This window comes from Rhineura floridana, chromosome 2, assembly GCF_030035675.1.
Source record: "Rhineura floridana isolate rRhiFlo1 chromosome 2, rRhiFlo1.hap2, whole genome shotgun sequence".
NCBI lineage: Eukaryota > Metazoa > Chordata > Lepidosauria > Squamata > Rhineuridae > Rhineura > Rhineura floridana.
The window spans coordinates 226,413,936-226,434,338 of NC_084481.1; the positions used below are offsets into that span (position 1 = coordinate 226,413,936).

At 42.7% G+C, this 20,403-nt stretch overlaps 1 protein-coding gene across 2 annotated transcripts in view; it reads right to left on the reverse strand.

Moving 5' to 3' along the window:
* Positions 1-20,403, reverse strand: part of HIF1A (hypoxia inducible factor 1 subunit alpha) — a 57,527-nt gene that overhangs the window by 23,466 nt on the left and 13,658 nt on the right. For both annotated transcript variants that reach the window (XM_061612396.1, XM_061612395.1), the window contains exon 2: positions 904-1,094. In XM_061612396.1, coding sequence (XP_061468380.1) covers positions 904-1,094 — 191 coding nt within the window. The remainder of the gene's footprint in view (positions 1-903; positions 1,095-20,403) is intronic.

The following is a 20,403-nucleotide window of genomic DNA, read 5'->3' on the forward strand; positions in this document are numbered from 1 at the left end:
GATTCCAGTCGGCACTCTTCGTATCATCGCTAAAATATACCAATCACATTAAAACTCTTAAATCAAAGTGGAAACGTTGCTATTGATCAAAAATGGAAGCTGAAGAACCTACGAAAATGCTCACGATCTAATGGAGTTTTTATGATATTGCACCCTGAAGGCTCGTCAGGGAGATTATAAAGTCAAAATCTCTAAAATCTACAAGCATACACACAACAACCTTACTTGACACTATTCAGACCAACAAGAATACAATGAAATTAAAAATTCTGGTCCCAGAAACCTGGCATTTCCAAATTCCCTCAACCCACAGTGGGACCCCTGATACAGCTATTGTTCCTTTTAATCTCTCCATTATCCTTTTTTATTATGCTGAGTTTGTTAATTAGAGCAATTGTGGGCGGGGAGTGCTTACAGGACATATTAAACCTGTTTTTCCTTTCTGACTATTTTTACATCTGATTGTACTACGGAGATTTTTATTACTCTCCTGTTTTTGTTGTGAATAAAATATGTGTCTCTGATAATCTTTAACAAAATGTTGCGAGTTTTAGTTCTCTATTTAAGAGTTCAACATTTTGTGGAGGCTACATTCACTAGCACAAAACTCTTTTTAGAGCTAAAGCAATACTGGCGGTCACCGGTCACGAGAGGCTGGCTAACTTAAATTTTTGAACTCCATCAGTGAAAAACAAACTTCATGGTTTTCCCCCTTCTAATCATTTCAAGAAATTACTTTCCTGACCCAGGGAAAAAAGTAAGCTGCCTGTAAGTGATGCAATTTCAGATCATTGCAACCCAGACAACAAAACAGTGAAACTTTTATTCACTGATACGTTACAAACTGTACTTTTCACTCATAGTCGGGACCCCTTCCGTCCTTCTGCCACTGCAAACTCTCACCTGCATCAAGCAATTTTCTCATGCGCAGGTAGCTGATTGTTAGCCTCATAATAGAGGCTTTATCAAGATGTGCGCTCACATGGTGAGGAAGAGGCAACTGGTGAGCAAGTTCATAGAACACCTCCGATTCCTTACTCCTCCGGCACCTGGCTGCATCTCTAGACTTCTCCTTTCTGCGCTCTGAACTGATCCTGTGGAAAAAGTTATACATTAGCATTTAAGACCCATGTATATGACTAAACGGAGACAGTGTGGTGTAGTGGTTAAGGTACTGGACTATGACTTGGGAGACCAGGGTTCAAATCCCCACACAACCATGAAGCTCACTGGGTAACCTTGAGCCAGTCACTGCCTCTCAGCCTCAGAGGAAGGAATGGTAAACCCCCTCTGAATACCACTTGCCATGAAAACCCTATTCATAGAGTCGCCATAAGTCGGGATCGACTTGAAGGCAATCCATTTCCATTTCAACACTATGCAAGTCAATCACTGCAGATGCACAATTTGAGAAGTTCAAATCAGGATCTACAAGTGGGGACCCATATTAATTTGTTGGTGTGTATTTCCATGTTTGTTCCCCCTTCATTCTCTCACACTCCTACACAAGATCACCCTTCGTTCGCATTAGCATTCACACACAGAGTTTTAACACGTAGCCAATACTGCAGAAGTGGTACAGTATGCCCATTCCCCACCAACAGCACACAGCCACATCTGAGCAGCTGGAACGGTCCATAACATCCAAGGCCAGTGCTAAGGAAAGACTTATGGGTCTGTGAGCAAATTGGTGTACACACTGTTTTCCTGAAAACCTGGCATTCTTTACTATATTTGATTCTTTATTCAACTTCCTAGGGACACAGTTAAATACCCCCTAGGATATTATGCAAAAGCTGGCTTTGACTTTGAAAATAAGTATGTAGATAATTTCAGTTACCCCACAGCAATAAAGTTACTGCCATTGCTATACAGTAATACCTCAGTTAATGAATCCTCCAGGAAAGAAGGTCCTTTTAAGGAAGGGGTTTTTTTAAAAGGTGAAACTGACCAGCTTTGCTTTGCTATGGATAAATTTTCTTGATTCTGATGCCCTGTTCTGGTTTGGAGGCAAACTATTTGATCAAAGCAAGGAGTCAGAAACAGAAATGAGAGTGCATATAAGGGGGAAGATGTGCAAGCTCACACCGTGGTTTGGAGGATCAAGAATGGTATATCTGAACCTAATTCAACGTTTCCAATACAAAAATGTTTAAGGAGAAACTCTTTTCTACTTGTGTATCATTTTTTAAAATGTTTTCTATCATGCAAATCTGACCCCCTTCTCTCATTCATACTTCACAATTTAAAAGCTGATCTTAGCAATAAAAGTAACTTAAATGTTTTCATAATCCCCAGACTTCCATTAACTATTTTCTTATTATTACATGCCTTTTTCAATATTTAGCAAAAACTAAGCTACTGCCACTAATAAACTGAAAATAAGTCCACTTGTATATCTTGTTTAAATATAATTCAAGAGATTTTTTTAAAATAATATTAGGGACACCAAACCAAGACTGAAGCACATTCCTTCTGCTTACTAATTTGTGTGTTGTTACTGATTATCCCAGATCCAACAAGGAAAAACAATGCTACAGCTTCCTGGTCCATTTATTGCTAGTGATTCCACAGACTTGTAACTGGACTAATCCAGAGCAAGAGGTTACAGTTCATAGCCAAGGGCAGCTCCCTATGAACATTAATTGTATTTTCAAAATACACAAAATACAAAAGCCATGCAGATAAAATGCTCACAAGCAAAGAACTGCCAGCCTAAATCATCCATGGGGAAATAGGTAGATTGGGTTGGGTAACTATTATGCTTCTTGAAACATTTAAGGCACACTTGTACTACCACAATGGGAGAAGTAGCTCTTCTCCTTGAAACAATGGATACCTCCCTTGAAAAGGCCCCCAACTTGGGCCAAAAGATCAAGATGATTATTTTGTGTGCTTGACTTCAACCTGTTTGCAACAATATAATTACAGTTTATTTGTAACAATATAATTAAAAATTAGAAGAGTGAGGTCCATGTTGCAGCTGGTGAGTCTGAGTCTGTGCGGGCTCAAGGTCACTTTCAGTTTATAAAAAGGGAATATGTTACTACAGCATTTCCCCCCCCCAAAACATGTTTTAATAATTGTCATGATGCAGTTGCTCTGTTCTGTTCAGGAAGTTTCATCTACTGGAGATTTTGAGACGTAGATCTTGGCATAGATGCTTTAGATACAAATCAGCAGACGTGTTCTTTGAAAAGCTAGAACTTCACTTTGACTTTAACATTTCCTTCTATAGAATAACTGTAAATTGCCTTGAAATCAATTGATAGCAAAAAATAAAGTGCTACTCAACTGAAATGTTTGCTCATATTTATCCTTGCTGAAACATGAAGCATTAGCCTCAGTAATACTGCAACATTTCCTCTGTTATAAAGGAACAGTATGGGTTGGAGTCAACAAAGCCCTACTCATTAGAAAGGACTGTCCCCATTTTTTTTAAAAGACAATGAACACTGTTACTATGGAACAGTGAAAGACTGATCCCCACCAGTAAGGGGGGGCATGGTGAGGGTGCGGGTGAGGGAGGGAGGGGGGGAGAGAGGGGGGTTCTCCTCAGGGAACTGTTGGGCTCATTTGTAAAGATCAGGTTCACTAAGCAACTTCCACCAACAATTTCTGCAGAAATATGTCAAAACAAACTTCAGGAACTACTTCTGTTTTGACAATAGCACCTTCCTCTTGTCATTTGCCTGCTTTCTGTTTGTTGGGTTGAAGCCACTGACACCTCTTATAGTGCACTGACTTGAAAAGAAGACAGCAGCTTTTACGAATTACTTGCAAGGGTGGTTGTTCTTATGGATGAGAGCCTGCATACTCCTTTTTTTCTTCAGGAGAGGGATAGAGTTCAGTGAAAGCAGTAAGTGATGTCTTATTATGCCCTTGCAAGCCATCATGAAATGTCCTATCCTGTCATAAAAAGACCTACTAGCAGTCATACTCGCTGAGGAAATAAGATTCTTCCTAGGAAGATTTCTACTTTCATTTGCTAGGTTCTTTCCTACACCTAAAAAACCCTGCTGCTTCACTGCTGAAGTCCAACATTTGCCTACTGTTCTCTGGCGAGTAATAATTGCCTCCAAGCAGCCAGGTGCAACCAGATGAAGGTATAGCCATCACAGCATTCTCCTACCATGAGGGCCACATAAGCGTTCTTCAACCATGGGTCCCCAGATATTGGTGAGCCCCAACTCCCATCATCCTTGATCATCGGCTGTGGCTGGGGATTATAGGAGTTGGGAGTCCAACTATATCCAAGGACCCAACTGTGAAGTACAGTCGTTTACAAGAGCTAAACAACAGAAAATAGTCTAACACAGAATTTCTACATTCAGCACAAAATAATAAAAAATTATGTATGTCATGGAGAAAGTGAATAGAGAAACGTTTTGCCCTCTCTCTCTCTCATGAGAGAGAGGTTACATGACATAAGTACGGCATGGAGAAAATGGATAGAGAAAAGTTGTTCTTCCTTTCTGATAACACTAGAACTCAAGGACGTCCAATAAAGCTGAATGTAGGAAGATTCAGGACAGGCAAAATAAAGTACTTCTTCACACTGTGCATAGCTGAACTATGGAATTCGCGATTGCAAGAAGCAGTGATGTTTACCACCTTGGACAGCTTTAAAAGAGGATGGGACAGACTTATGGAAGATGAGGCTATCAATGGCTACTAGCCATGCTGGCTTGGCTTTGCCCCCATGGTCAGAAGCAGTATGCTTCCTAATCAATCTTGAGAGGAATCCCAGAGGGAAGGGACACCACAGAAGACACCCTGTCATCATCAGCTGTAGCCCTGAAGGTCACTGCACTCAAAACTCAAAATGCAAAGCAGTGCTATCACAACTGCAGAGCTCAAGAACATGGTCTACTTCTGGTGTTGCCTTTCAACCACAGTGGTTGGGGAAGACGCAGGCAACCAGCAAGTGATAGCAACAGCACTGAGATGAAAAGTCTGAAAGCAGCAGCAGCGTAGGAAAGAGTACCACAAGGCAGGCACCATTCTCCTATTTGCAAGGCTGAGCTAATTTCTTCCAGTTACTGTTTTTACCCAATATAGTTTGCATTTCAGAGCTGCTCAAATCTTCCTTGTAAGGTAATTGCTTTAAGCTATCCAGATGACTTACTCATGGAGAAAATGTGTAGTTATTCTTTATAAATAGGAATGTAACTTATGTTACTTAAAGTGATTCCTCCAAAGTCCCATTCAGAGACCTCTCTTTTGGGAGGGAGGGAGCAAAAGCAAGCAAGACCCCCGAACTTGTAACAGTCCTTCTGTTGTTATATGGAGCATACCTTTCAAGATGTTTTTCATTTACTTAAAAAGAGAGAGAGAAAATACTGTGTAAAAAGACAGCTGTTTTTGAAGTTTCACTTCTGTTACCACATCCTCACTTCCATCGTTTTCTGAATAATTTCTACTCTTAAAATTACCAGCATTGTGGTAATTATGCAAAGTGCACCAGTCAGATCAGCAATTCTTAAAAATCAAGATATTGAAAATGTTGATATTTATTTTGTTTTGCTGAAAGAAGGCAATTTCCAGTATGATTCCTCCGCCCACCCCAACTTGGAAATGCCAAGAGGAGCAGAGGCAATTTCCACCCCACAAGGAGCGCTACTCTTCTGGAGCAATCTTTCACACGCGCAAAAGCTGTTTTGCTACAACAACCCCCCAAAAACCCCAAAATTCAGAACATCCCTAGATCACAGAAAGACAACTTTGGTCACAATGCAGGGCATCACTTTAAAGTACAAGCTAATGTCTCCTACCCACTTCTCTGGATCAGCATCTTGAATTTTATCTGCAATCATGAGTACCTTAGTTTCTCCATTTTAAAGCTAGTGCAACATAAAGGCAGAGACAACACCAAATTAGGAAGTCACAAGTTCAGATGCGGTCATGAGCTCACTACGTTGTCTTAGGCAAGCCACAATCTCTTTCTGCCTCACTAATTCTTCATTCAGTACATAATCAAATGGAATTCACTGCCACAAGATGTGGTACTGATCACTAGCTTAAATGGTTGGTGAACTTCCACAGGACAGCAAAAAAAATTATTTAAGCAGGTGTTTGGCCTATAAAAACACATTTGTTTGCTCTACTATTTTGTGTTTTAACGTTTATTTTAATGTAATGATGCTTTAACTGGCTGCTATTTTTCTGTGCACTTATTTGATGTTAAAACCCTGGAGACTAATGGAATCCACTGGATTCCTGAATGCCCTGGGGGAGTTCCCAATAGATAGAGCAGGTGACCCTGTTGAAGCCCTTGTCATGCTGTAGAACAATGAGACACATCAGGCTCTTAACACAGATGCCCCTGAGCATTGTGGAGCCTGCTTTGCTCCTTGGTACACCAGTAATGTAAGGGTGATGAAACAGGCTAGCCGACGGCTAGAAGGCAAGTGGTGAAAGACTTGCTATGAGGCTGATTGGGCACATCAGAACCGTGCTTACTGTGCAGCAGGGAGGGAGGCAAAGAAGGCCCAATTCTCTGCCACCATTGCATTCTCAAGTAGCCGTCCAGTGGAGCTTTTCCATGTTGTCAAGGGTCTGTTGACATCAGCTCCAGGAAATGGAGTTTTAGACCCTTTGGAGGCACACTGTGAATTATTTGCTAGGCACTGTGAGGGTAAAGTTGCTCACCTCCGTAGCCATCTTGATGCCCCATCCACATCTACTGTAGTCCCCAGTGAGGTGTCCAGCGCAATGTCTACTGCAACTTCTTGGGATAGGTTGCAGTTGATGCAGCCGATGATGTGGACAAGGTGCTTGTGACGATGCAGCCAGCAAAGTTTCCTCTCGAGCAGTGCCTTTCTTGGCTTATTAAAGCTTACGAAGAAGGTTGACCGAGTGGATCTGGGGTGTGGTCAACATGTCTTCACGGAAGGGAATGGTTCCAGCAGCCCTGAAAGAGGCGGTGATCTGACCACTCCTGAAAAAGCCCACCCTGGACACATTGGTTTGTGACAACTACCACCCGGCTGCAAATACTCCCTTTTTAGGGAAGGTGATTGAGAGGGTTGTGGTGTAGTAATTGCAAGTACTCTTGGATGAAACAGATTATCTTGACCGATTCCAATCTGGGTTCAGGCCTCGTTATGGGACTCAATTGGCCTTGGTTGCCCTGATGGAGAACCTTTATCGGGAGGACAGGGGGAGTGCAACCCTTGTTATTCTTAGAATCATAGAATCATAGAGTTGGAAGGGGCCTTGTAGGCCATCGAGTCCAACCCCCTGCTCACAGCAGGAAATCCACAACTAGAGCATCTCCCGCAGATAGCTGTCCAGCCTCTGCTTGAAGACATCCAGCGAAGGGGATCCCACCACCTCCCTAGGCAGTCGGTTCCATTGCCGAACTGCCCTTACTGTCAAGAAGTTCCTTCTAATGTCCAATCTGAATCTACACTCCTGCAACTTAAAACCATTAGACCTAGTCCTACCCTCTGGGGCAGCAGAGAACAAATCTGTACCCTCCTCTATGTGACAGCCCTTCAGGTACTTAAAGACTGTAATCATGTCGCCCCTCAGCCTTCTCTTCACCAGACTGAACATGCCAAGTTCCTTCAACCTTTCCTCATAAGACTTGTTCTCCATACCGGCTATCATCCTCGTTGCCCTCTTCTGAACCCGCTCTAACTTGTCTATATCTTTCTTAAAATGAGGCGCCCAGAACTGAACGCAGTATTCCAGATGAGGCCTGACTAATGCAGAATATAGTGGGACTATTACTTCCCTCGACCTGGAAACTATAGCTCTGTTTATGCAGCCCAAAACTGCGTTTGCCTTTTTTGCCGCAGCATCACACTGCTGGGTCATGTTCAACTTGCGATCCACTACAATTCCAAGGTCCTTCTCACACGCACTACTGCTAAGCCAGTTATTTCCCATCCTGTACCCGTGCATTTTGTTTTTGTGGCCTAAATGCAGAATCCTGCATTTGTCTTTATTGAATGTCATTTTATTAATTTCAGCCCAATTTTCTAGTCTATCCAGGCCCTTTGGATTTTATTCCTGTCTTCCATTGTGTTAGCTATCCCTCCCTGTTTTGTATCATCCGCAAACTTCATAAGGCTTCCCTTCACCCCATCATCTAAGTCATTGATAAAAATGTTGAAGAGTATCGGCCCCAGGACAAAACCCTGTGGCACTCCACTCGAAACCTCCTTCCAGTCCGAAGCAGAGCCACTGACGACCACTCTTTGAGTACGGTTTCTCCAACCCGTTGTGAATCCACCTGACAGTATTTCCATCTAGTCCGCATTTGACCAGTTCGATAATCAAAAGGTCGTGGGGGAATTTGTCAAACGCTTTGCTGAAATCTAGATAGATGACATCTACAGCATTTCCACCATCTACTAGGCTAGTGACCCGATCAAAAAAAGAGATGAGATTAGTCTGACAGGATTTTTTCTTGACAAACCCATGCTGGCTCCTACTAATCATAGCATTGTCATCTAGATAGTTGCCAATGGACTCTTTTATTATCCGTTCTAGTATCTTTCCCGGTATTGAAGTCAGACTGATCGGCCTGTAATTCCCCGGATCTTCTTTTTTACCCTTTTTAAAGAGCGGGACGACGTTTGCCCGTCTCCAATCCTCCGGCACCTCTCCCGTTTTCCAGGATTTCTCAAAGATGATGGCAAGAGGTTCCGAGAGTACATCCGCAAGTCCCTTCAATACTTTGGGATGCAGTTCATCAGGCCCTGGAGATTTGAACTCATTTAGGTTAACTAGGTATTTCCTGACTATCTCCTTATCAATCTCCAACTGCAAGCCCGACCCCTTACTGAGATTGCTACCGATGCAAGGTTGCACACTGTTCCCTTTTTGGGAGAAAACGGAGGCAAAATAGGCGTTCAGCAGTTCTGCCTTTTCCTTGTTATCTGTCAACATTTTGCCATCCTCATTGAGCAGCAGTCCCACCGTTTCCTTGGTCTTTCTCTTGCTTCGAACATATCTGAAAAACCCCTTTTTGTTGTTCCTCGCTTCCCTCGCCAGCCTCAGCTCATTCTGGGTTTTAGCTTTCCTTACGCTATTCCTGCAAGCCCGAGCCGCTCGTTGGTACTCTTCCTTGGTGATGCATCCTTCCTTCCATTCTTTATACATGCTCTTTTTTACTTTTACCTCCTCCACCAGTCTTCCGTGTAGCCACATTGGCTTTTTCTGATGTCTTCCGTTTTTCTTTCTCTTTGGAATTGTTTGAGATTGCGCTTTTTGTAATACGTTCTTCATGAACCAAGCTTCTTGGGCTCCTTTTTTCTTTAGTCTATCTAGCCACGGGATCCTACCCACCGTTTCCCTGAGCTTGCTAAAATTGGCTTTCCTGAAATCCAAGGTCCATGTTTGACTATATTCTTCTTTGGCTTTCCCCAGAATCACAAATTCCAGCATTACGTGGTCACTTTCCCCCAAGGTACCGACCGCTTTAATTCCCGTGACCAATTCGTCTGTGTTAGTTAAGATCAGGTCCAGGATTGCCGACCCCCTTGTTCCTTCTTCTACTTTTTGAAAGAGGAAATTATCAGCAAGGCCCATCAGGAATTTGTTGGAGGCTTTGTGCTTCGCAGAGTTTGTCTCCCAGCAGATATCCGGGTAGTTGAAGTCCCCCATCACTACTACTTCTTGCCTCCTTGAGATTTCAGAGATTTGTTTGAGAAAGGCCTCGTCTACCACCTCTTCTTGGCCAGAGGGTCTGTAGTAGACACCTACTACCATGTCGGTTTTATTTGTTTCTCCATTTATTTTTACCCAAATGGTTTCTACCAGACCCCTTTGTTCGCTCTCTTGGATTTCTTACTTGATCTCTCAGCTGCTTTTAATACCATTGACCATTGTATCCTTCTGGGTCAACTTGGTGAGATGGGTATCAGAGGCACTGTTATACAGTGGTTCCAATCCTATCTCCAAGGTCATTTTCAGAGAACAGCATTGGGTGATTGTCTTTCGGCTCCCTGGCAGTTGTGCTGTGGGGTGCCGTAGGGTACCATCTTGTCCCTCATGCTGTTTAACATCTATATGAAGCCCTTGGGAGCAGTCATCAGGAGATCTGGGGCAAGGTATCAGCAGTATGCTGATGATACCCAGCTTTGTTTCTCTGTAACATCTGAATCGGGACAGGCCGTGCAAGCCCTGGACCGATGCCTGCACACAGTGGTGGGCTGGATGAAGGCCAATAAACTGAGTCTGAATCCTAGCAAGATGGAGGTGCAGTGGGTTCCTGAGTTCAGATCATTGGTCAGTTGCCAGCTTTGGATGGGGCTGTACTCCCTCTGAAAGAGCAGGTTCATAGTCTGGGGGTACTCCTGGATCCATCTTTGTCGCCAGATGACCAGGTGACCTCAGTGACTAGGAGTGCCTTTTACCAGCTCTGCTGGTAAGACAGCTGTGGCAGTTTCTGGACTGGGATAGCCTGACCACTGTTGTCCACACACTGGTAACCTCCAGGCTGGATTACTGTAATGCGCTCTATGTGGGGCTGCCCTTGAGATTGGTCCAGAAGCTGCAGGTGGTGCAAAATGTGGTGGCATAACTGCTCTCTGGGGTAGGGTATCCCCAACATGTCACCCCACTGCGGAAAGAATTGCACTGGCTGCCCATCAGCTACCTGACTAACTTTAAGGTTCTGGTTTTGGTATACAAAGCCCTTAAGCACCTTGGGACCAGGATACCTGAAAGATCATCTTATCCCTTATATACCCAGTCGATCACTATGCTCTGCAGGAGGGGGCCTCTTGCAGATACCATCTTATCAGGAGGTCTGTTCTGCACAACATAGGAAACGGACCTTTAGTGTAGTGGCACCTATCTTTGGGAAGTCCCTCCCCTTAAATATTAGACAGGTGCCATCTCTGTTATGAATGAATGAATAAAATTTATTTCGGTCATAGACCAGCTGACATCTCTGTTATCTTTGGCTGGCATCTCTGTTATCTTTTCGGTGCCTACTGAAGACCCGTTTCAACAAGCCTTTTAAGTTGAGATCTTAGCCCAGTCTGCTTCTGGATTGGAATTGCTTTTTAATATGTTTTTAAAGCTTTTTTTAAAAAAAATGTTTTTAAAGATGTTTTGTTTTAACATGTTTTTAAGGAAGTTTTGTTTTAATATTTTAAAGTCTGTTTTTATGATGTTTTAAAGTGTTTTTAGTGCCACCCTGGGCTCCTATTGGGAGAAAGGGCAGGATATAAATCAAATAACTAAATAGGTTCCTTACAGTTCAGCAGTTTGTAGCCCAATTTGTAACAAAAAAATTTAAAAGTAAATTAAATTTATAGTTGTCTCAATAAACTACATGTATCAAACATGGCAAACCAAGTCATGCATAATACATTTTATGTTCCTCAAGTAACAAAGCGACTTTCAATCAGTAAAAGTTAAAAAAAAGTATTATATATTTTTCAATTTTTCCAAAAATTTCTCCTCCCCCCCCCCAAAAAAAAAGACCTGGGAGGAAACATTTTCCCCCCCATGTGTTCAGTTTTTTTAAAAAAAAGCATCTCTCTAGCAAAAGAAAATACGCCCATTTTATAATCCATTAGTGGAAATACTTCTGCCATAGCTTGAATAGTTAGGAAGTCCAAATAGAAAACACTAGAAATGTTACTTAATGTTTCATAATATTAATGTAGCCAGAATGGTTTTCTGTAAAGGTTTGGACACTGCTTTATGTATTATATGACAGAAAAGCCGTGACAGCAATTGGATGAAACATCCTAACGTTGCAGATGGGTGGAGCTGGCAGAAACATCCTTCTACCACCAGCTGAGCTGCCCTAATCTGAAGGATATTCAACTGTTACTGGTAGCAGAGGTATTGGAAGAGGCATGGCAGAGGTTTGAGACGAACATGCCAAAAGACAGGTAGAGAAAGGAGGTAGGAAAGGTGGTACAGTAGTGATTCAAAGAAAGGTTGAGAGGGAAAGGCAGTAGGGAGGGAGGATGAGTAGAGAGAAGGAAGAGTACATGTCTGGAGGAAAGCTGAAGTTCACCGAGTTGAAACACACTGCCAAATATTTGCAGGCCTCTCTGATCTGTTTTGGATTCCTCAGAACTCACTGCCAAGCCTCTCCGTATCTTTTGGCAATATGTGTTTCTGCATCCCTCCTTCGCTCTGTCCTCCTTGAAGACAACTTGCATCAGCAAATTCCACATCGTGTTTTTAGACATAACAATGGACAGGCAGACGCACTCCTATGTCACAAACACAATGTGGATGGCAGCCCCCCAAATTACACAAAGAACTAGGTCAACAGGATTTGTACAACTTCCTACAGGCTTGGAGCTCTGTCAAGGTAACTCATGACTTGAGGCTTATTTACCAGAGGAAGGGGGGGTGTTTATTCAGAGCACCAATTGAAGAGAGATTTATGGTTTGGACAAATATAATGCAGACAGGATAGTACAACTTTGTTGTTTGTTCCATTTGTAAGTTACCTCAGGGGTCCTTTGCAACTGAAACCAAGGGTATGGAATAGGCCAGGTGTGAGGAACCTTAGGGCCTCCTAATATTACTGAATGACAACTTCCTGACCATTGGCCATGCTGATGGGAGTTAGGAGTCCAGGGCCACAGAGTCACCAGCACTGGAAGACACCGTTGCTAATATTCTAGATATAGTCAAAGCTGTGCATACAAACTTCCATGCCACAATAACCCAGATTCAGTGAATTCTGCAACCTGTGCAAATGATGTAAATCAACGTAGGCCCTCTCAATTTGCATAACTGTTTCTACTTCTTGCAAAGAGCCACGCAGTGCTCTGAAGCCTTGCCCTCCCCACTCAAGATCTTACTGAGCCACCTTCCTGTCTTCCAAATTTCAGAGCACACAATACACACACTTTCAAGCCTATCTTTACAGTCGTAAGGGTTGAAGACTCCCTTCAAACTACCACCACCACTAAAAGGTAAAAGCTGAGTCTCTCTGGAAGGAAGAGCTCTGCGACCAGTCCCAGATTCTGTGTGTTTTTTCCGCACTCCTGCAGAACTGTAGCATGCACACAGACATCTGTTAATCACTGGGATGAGCTATAATGGGGAAAGGAAAACGGAAAGGAAAGCATTCAGGATTCATCAACGTTCTGCCTGTGGTTCCTTCTGTGTGTTTATTTAAAAACAGACATCTTGGTGGCTTTTTCCCCTTGTTCTCTCTCAGCTCCAGATTCTTCTGTTCCAAGTCCAACATATCTCTTCTTTGCTCAACTCTTTTTCAGACAGCAATATAAACATTAAACTTCATACAGTTCTCATCCACTGGCATTCCCAACACAACCTGGCACAGGTGTAGCCATCATGGTGCCCTCCAGATGTTTTTGGACTCCCATCAGCTCCAGCCAGCATGGGCTACAGTCAGGCGTTGATAGGAGCTGTAGTCCAACAACCTCTGGAGGGCACCACATTGGCTATCCCTGCTTTAGCCTGATGTATAGACTACATCTTTAAGCTTGAGGGACGAATTGAGGGAGGAACAGCAACTGACTTCTGTCAAATAGATTCCAGCTTGGCTGACTGTCCCTATATAAAGGCTAAAAAAAGAAGTGATACCGGTGGGGACTTTTCTAAGCTGAGATTTAGCTCCACAGACCCTTCAGGACAGAACACGTATAGCTTTGGTCTTGCCAATAATCTTATTTTTTATGAAAAATATCTTCCCATTCTCAACGGTTCTGGCGCCAACACTATTATCTTTTCGGCGCCAGGTTAAAACCTTTCTCTTCTCTGAGGCATTTTAATCTAAGTTATTTATGTAAATGTTGTAATTGGTATTTTCGATGATGTACTTTTATATTTGTTATATTGATCTTGTAATTTTATTATTGTATATGTTTCTATGTTTGCCGCCCAGAGAGCTGTTTGCTAGTCGGGCGGGATATAAGCTGAATAAAATAAATAAAAATAAATAAATAAATTTTAGAGCACTCATGGATAAAAACTGGGGAGTAATCATTCCTTTCCAAGTCTTTACATGTAGTGTTCATTATCACACAGTTCTGAACTTCAATTCTGACGCTCTATGTTAGCATTTTCCCAACTTTCAATACTGCTGTTACAGAAACAGAGGCTGATACACACATAAAATTATTATTTATTTTATTTATTTATTAGATTTATATCCTGCTCTTCCTCCTACTAGGAGCCCAGAGCGGCAAACAAAAGCACTAAAAACACTCTAAAAGCATAAAACAACCTTTAAATACATTACATCCTTAAAAACATATTAAAACAAAACATCTTTAAAAACAACCCTCTCAATCACCTTCCCTAAAACGGGGGTATTTGTAACAAGGTGGTAGTTGTCACAAACCAATGGGTCCAGGGTGGGCTTTTTTAGGATCGGTCGGATCACCACCTCTTTCAGGGCAGCTGGAACCACTCCCTCCCGCAATGACGCACTGACCACACTCTGGATCCCCTCGGTCAAACCCGCTTGGCAAGCTTTAATAAGCCAAGAAAGGCAAGGTTCAAGAAGACACTTGCTGGCTGCATCATCGCAAACACCTTGTCCATGTCATTAGGCCGCATCAACTGAAACCAATCTCAAGAAGTTGCAGCAGACATTCCACTGGATACCTCACTTGGGACTACATGTGGATACATGTGGACTAGATGTGGATGGGGCATCAAAATTGCATCAAGGCAAGCAACTTTACCCTCAAAGTGCCGTGTAAACATTCACAGTGGGCCTCCAAAGGATCTAAAACTCCATTTCCTGGAGTTGAAGCCAACAGAACCCTGACAATACGGAAAAGCTCCAATGGACGGCTACTTGAGGATGCGATGGTGGCAGAGAAGTGGGCCTTCTTTGCTGCCCTCATTGCCGCACAGTAGGCACGGTTATGATGTTTTACTCATGCCCAATCAGCCTCACACCATGTCTTTCACCACTTGTGCTTCTGGCCATCGTCCAGCCTGTTTCATTGCCCTTGGCTCACCTTTGTACGAAGGTGCAAACTGGGCCCCACAATGCCAGAGACGGCCCTCAAGGGCAATCATGTCAAGAGCCCGACGCACCTCGCTGCTCCACAGCGTGACAAGGACTTCAGCAGGGTCACCTGCTCTATCTACTGGGAACTCCCCCAGGGCATTCAAGAATCCTATGGATTCCATTAGTCTCCAATAGCCAGTAAAACAGATGGTATCTTCAGCGGTTGGTTAAGTGCAATCTGGCCATTTGTGAGAAAGATAAGCGAGGAGGAGGGGCTGTCCCCAGCCTTGCTCCAGGTACCAGATGCTTGTTTGGTCTGGAGCAGGGGCTATGAAAGCTACATGAAGCAGAAGGGACTAAAATGTGGGCAATGATGAGAGCTTGTGGCAAGAGTGGAAGGGGATTAAGGAAACCAATAAGAAAAAGGCTCAAATATCTAGGACTGATACAGCCTTGTGGATGCTTAGAGATGATTCTCTGAGTTATTGTATCTCAGTGGGGGCCTCAGAGTGCCTGGGATGTATATATGACGATGACCAGGCTATGGTCTGAAGGCACATAAGGCCAGCTCCCTCCTGAAGCTAAGCAGGGTCAGGTCTGGTCAGTGCCTGGATGGGAGACTGCCTTGGAACCATACGTAAGCCACCTTGGGTTTCTATCATGAAAAGAAAGGCAGGGTAGAAATGTAATAAATAAATAATAAATAAATAAATATGACTTAACTAAAGGCAACTAAAAAGCTGTCAGTAGTAGCCTGTTTACACACACCTGCCACTGTGAAGCTAATAACTCTGGGGATTTTGCTGGCTAACACAGGCTCTTGAGAGTAGAACGCGGAGAGGGGAGAAGGAGAAAAGTGGTTACTACCAATTGCAAGAGAGAAAACAATTTTTCATGGGTTACAGCAGCACAAGCATTTAGACAGACAGCGTTGGTTCAGGTCTCTTGTGTGCTATGTTACAGGGGCAATAACAACAATTGTTGATTTTGAAAGGCTCTTTGAGTTAACTCAAATCCAATTCCCAGGATGGACACACTTTTAAAAAATCAGATCAAAATGAAGAAAAAAGTTGTTGGCAAGAGTTATGTGTATTTCTGCTTTCATGCCTCTCTGCTTCTGCAGGCAACCTATTCTGGATAACCTGACCGATATTAAGAGGTTGGTAATAAATGCCAACACACACTCCTAAGGAAAGGCAGGAACAATTTCCTGACACCACTGTATATTTGTTAAATGGTAGCTATAGCCACCTTCCCCCCCCCCCAAAAAAAAGATAAAAGGTAGAAAGCTGACTTGGGAAGTTCAAAGAACAAGACAACTCATCACCTTGAAGACCTTTTCAACACACCATCAGCTTTAATTAGTGTGCATGTGTCTAAGAAAGACACTACTAAATGATGCAAGCAACTACAGCCAGAGCTACCCAAGGAACTGCCTTCGTGGCTCTTTTTAGAGCTGAAACGCAGTATAACAATGTTTTATTTAAAAAAAATAATGATTGTCACTAGGTAGACAGCAGAAATGAAGAGTGAAAAGTTTGTAGATACTTCACAAAGTATCTGCAGACTCCTGCTCAGATTCCTGCTGTATTGAGGACAGGGCTGTGGAGTCGGTGCGCCAAACCTTCAACTCCGACTCCTCTATTTTTCTACCGTCCGACTCCGACTCCACCCAAAATTGCTTCCGACTCCACAGCCCTGGAAAGCGCTGTAAATGTCTTTTTAAATTGGAAGCTCTCATAGGAGCATTTTTATCGCTGCCTGAATATGCGCTGATCTTGGCATCACAGCATTTGTCTTCATCTGGGTCCTGTGTCATACACTGACACACAAAATGTTTTCCATCTTGAGTTATGGAGAAATGCTCAACTACAGCTGACTTCATGGGAAGCTCTTTGACGTTTTGAATTTATATTTTTAAAAACATGTCAATCAAAATTTATTTTGAAGCCGGAGTCAGTACATTTCTACCGACTCCGACTCCACCCAAAATTGCTTCCGACTCCAGGACTCCGACTCCACAGCCCTGATTGAGGAAGTCTCCTACTTCCAGAATAGGAGCTTTTAAGTCACCCCAGGTTTTAAAAACCAAACAACACACTGCAGTGCCAATTTATAGCCCAGAGGCAGAGGAATAGAAGAATAGAGGGAGGGAGAGCATGAGATGGCAGCATTACTGCCCATAAAGGAGGCGCCCCATTCAGACGTCTGCAGAAAAACAACACAACTGCCTCATGGACATCAAGATTAATCAATATGAGGGACAGAGCACATGTTCAGTTATGGGCTCTTCCAGACAATCTGTTCATTGAGCATTCACTGTAATTTATTTGTGCCAAGTATGTATGACATCATGTCAACTGATTGCTAGCTAGCCTGTTCAGGCAGATGTAGCCTGCACTAGGCTGCAAGTCTATCAATACAAGATTGCCAAGCAACAGAAGTCAGAAAAGCATAATCCAGGGTAACCAAGCTTAGGCATGACAAACCAGTATGAGTCCAAACACGACCCAGGGCAGTAAAATAGTCCAGGAGTCAGCAACAGAAGAAATCCAGTATAAGGCAGAGTAAGTCAAAGGAGTCAGTTTTCTGTATCAGGGAGCTAGAAGACCTATGTTGTTCCAGCAAATAGGTGGTTCAAACTAAGGGCCAATATAGCCTGGCCTTCCAGCTGTAGGTGTTTAGGTTGTTCTAACAGCCCTTCCTCAGAAGGAGTACTTCATTCCAGAGTGGCACAGTGATTTTGAACCTTCTGGTACACAGTACAGGCTCGGATCTTTAGGCCTCGGATCTTTTGCAGGTCGGAGTGGTGGTGGCCTGAACTCTGACACCACTGGGCATTCTTTTGCTGGCAAAATGGACTGGAACCCGCCCAAAGGTCCCCTCAAAAGGACCCTCTGGGGAGATTCACCCCAAATTCTCAGAGTCTGGAAGGCTGGCAATGGGGAGCCCTGCCTGCTCCTCAAAATCAGCAGAAGATCCAGATCATCTTCCACGGAGTCAGTGTCCAGGTCAGGGCTGAGCATGACACTAGCCCACATTTCACCTCTGCCATAAACCCACTAGCTAGCCCTTAGGCAAGCTGCGATCTTGACCTCAGCCAGTCACCTGGTGTCAGAGGATAGCAATACTAAGCAGGAAAGTTTTACAGGTTACAACAATAATGCACACAAACAGTTCTGAACACTCAAAAAGGTCTTTATAAATGCTAAATATTTATTTAGCATGTATAACCCCAATCAAGATGCTTATGGGAAAGGAAAAGGGAGAATTTGGGGTCTCATTCCGGCCGCACAGAAACACAATCTAGCTTTTTGAAACTGCATTGTTCCTTCCTTTTCAATCCTTCACAGTACTCAGTATTGCCGCCCTGGGCTCCTGCTGGGAGGAAGGACAGGATATAAATCAAATAATAAAATAAAATAAATACTCCAGCTCAGGAAAAAGAAGTTATCACTGTTATTCAATATTTATGCCTGCAGCCAAATGAGAAAATTTATTTTTGCTTTTAAGGTAAACCAAGCTTAAATTCCCTGGAAGACCTTATGCGGCTGCTGAAGAGGCTCAGTCCCTTAATGGAAATTGAAAATGCAGGAGCCGGATTTCTTAAGAGCTACTCTGTTTTTTTTATTTACAGGATACTTGTTAAAATGGCAGTAACCTGACCCTGTAAATACTTTGTTTTTGTTTCAATAGTGAAAAATCAGAGAGTGGCCAATGCTTTTTGTTCACGGGAGGCCAAGCACTTATCGTGACGAGTACAAACATTTTCCAGCAGCTACGTTTCAAAAAAATGAAGGTCTGAACACAAAACAACAAAGGCCAGAACTTACAAAGGTGGACGAATCACAGTATGTAGAGTTTTCCTGCTCAGTAAACGCCACCTCTGATACTCGTTATGCATTAGGAGTTGCAGCTTCCTTCCCCTGTTGCTTGACTTCCCAACATTCTCAAAGTCATGTCTGCTGCTCTTTCCCAAGGCTTTTCCCACTATTAAGTTAGACATGTAGCTAAATTATTCCTGCTTAGATCATCACAGAGCTGCTCCCAGGGACAGCAAAGCCAGATTTTGTAGTGGAGCGATGGGGGTGGTTTTAAAAAAAACCCTGTAAGATCTGGGCTCTTTAATTTTAAAAGTTTGTGATCGTTAGAAACAAAACAGAACAATAGTCAGCCCTAAGTTATTTATCCTGAAATGATAGAAGTGCAGGTGCAATGAAGTGTTAGTCAACAGACAGCTCAAGATTTACTTAGTCATCAATGCACACACCAACATTATTAGGCTAAGCCATTTACTCTCACCCAAGTCAACTACAGGAGATTACGTGTCCTGGTGATTTGAGATATACACAATCAATGCAATCATATTTTTAAATATTGTAAGTCAGACAAGTGCAACGCCATTAAGCAAGTCTTCACATTAGTGCTGGAGAATGCCTAAAAACAAGCAGCTCAGATGTCCAGATAAAATAGTCTATTTACATAAAAGGAGGAAATCTCTTCTTTATTGCATTATTTTCTCAGCAGTCACTTCAGAGGCCCTGCTCTTGCCTTATAATCCTAACACCTTAGAACACAAGAACTACTCCCCCATCAAAAAAAGGTCCTATAAACAAGGCAATTCGTTTATAAATAACACACTTGGCACACTCTTATAAAGCAACCTTTCTACAAGCTCAACGCAGCGTACAACAAAACAATCAGATCAGCTTGCTTAACTGAAGTTGGATGTAATAGCTAAAATAAGTTTCGGTGCCTGCAAAATTAGAGGCAAGATCCATTTCTTTTCTGGACATTACCTCATTTCAGGATGATGCAGCCACACACAATTCACAGCCATTCTATATTCTTTTCTCTGTAGTAGAGAAATTGCTGGGCTGGGTCCCACAGGAGGTGGTAGCTTGATAGACTTTATGATACAATGACAACTAGGTCATATTATGCCAAAAACAAGAGCTCCTCTGAAACTCCAGAGAATGAGATACCCAAAACAGATAAGGAGATCTTTCACTGCACCAGTGAAGAGTATGCAAACTTTTGAGTTCAAGCCACTTGTCAGGCAGAATGGAAAGGTTGCCATGTTATACCCCAACATTAGTTTCTATTGTAAATGATTACACACACTTTCACCAACAGATACCAATCCAAAAGATATTAATACCTATTTTATAACTTTTTCACAACTTGCTATCTTGTCCAGTATTTCCTTCTCTCTAACTTTAAGGATAAATGGAATTTGTACTTAAGTACAAAATATGCTAATCAAGGGACAACTCCATATCTAATGCTCCTCAGGTCATGATTCTGAAGGACCTCTAAAAGAAGATACAGGCAACTCCAATAGAGCTATGAACATTATTACACACAAACACGGCTTCCTGAGACGCTTGGTTTTTTATGTGCCAGCTTCCTGCCTCTTATGACTGCAAAGATGAGATTATAAAATATACAGCTAATGTTAGGGGTTGTGTGTACCG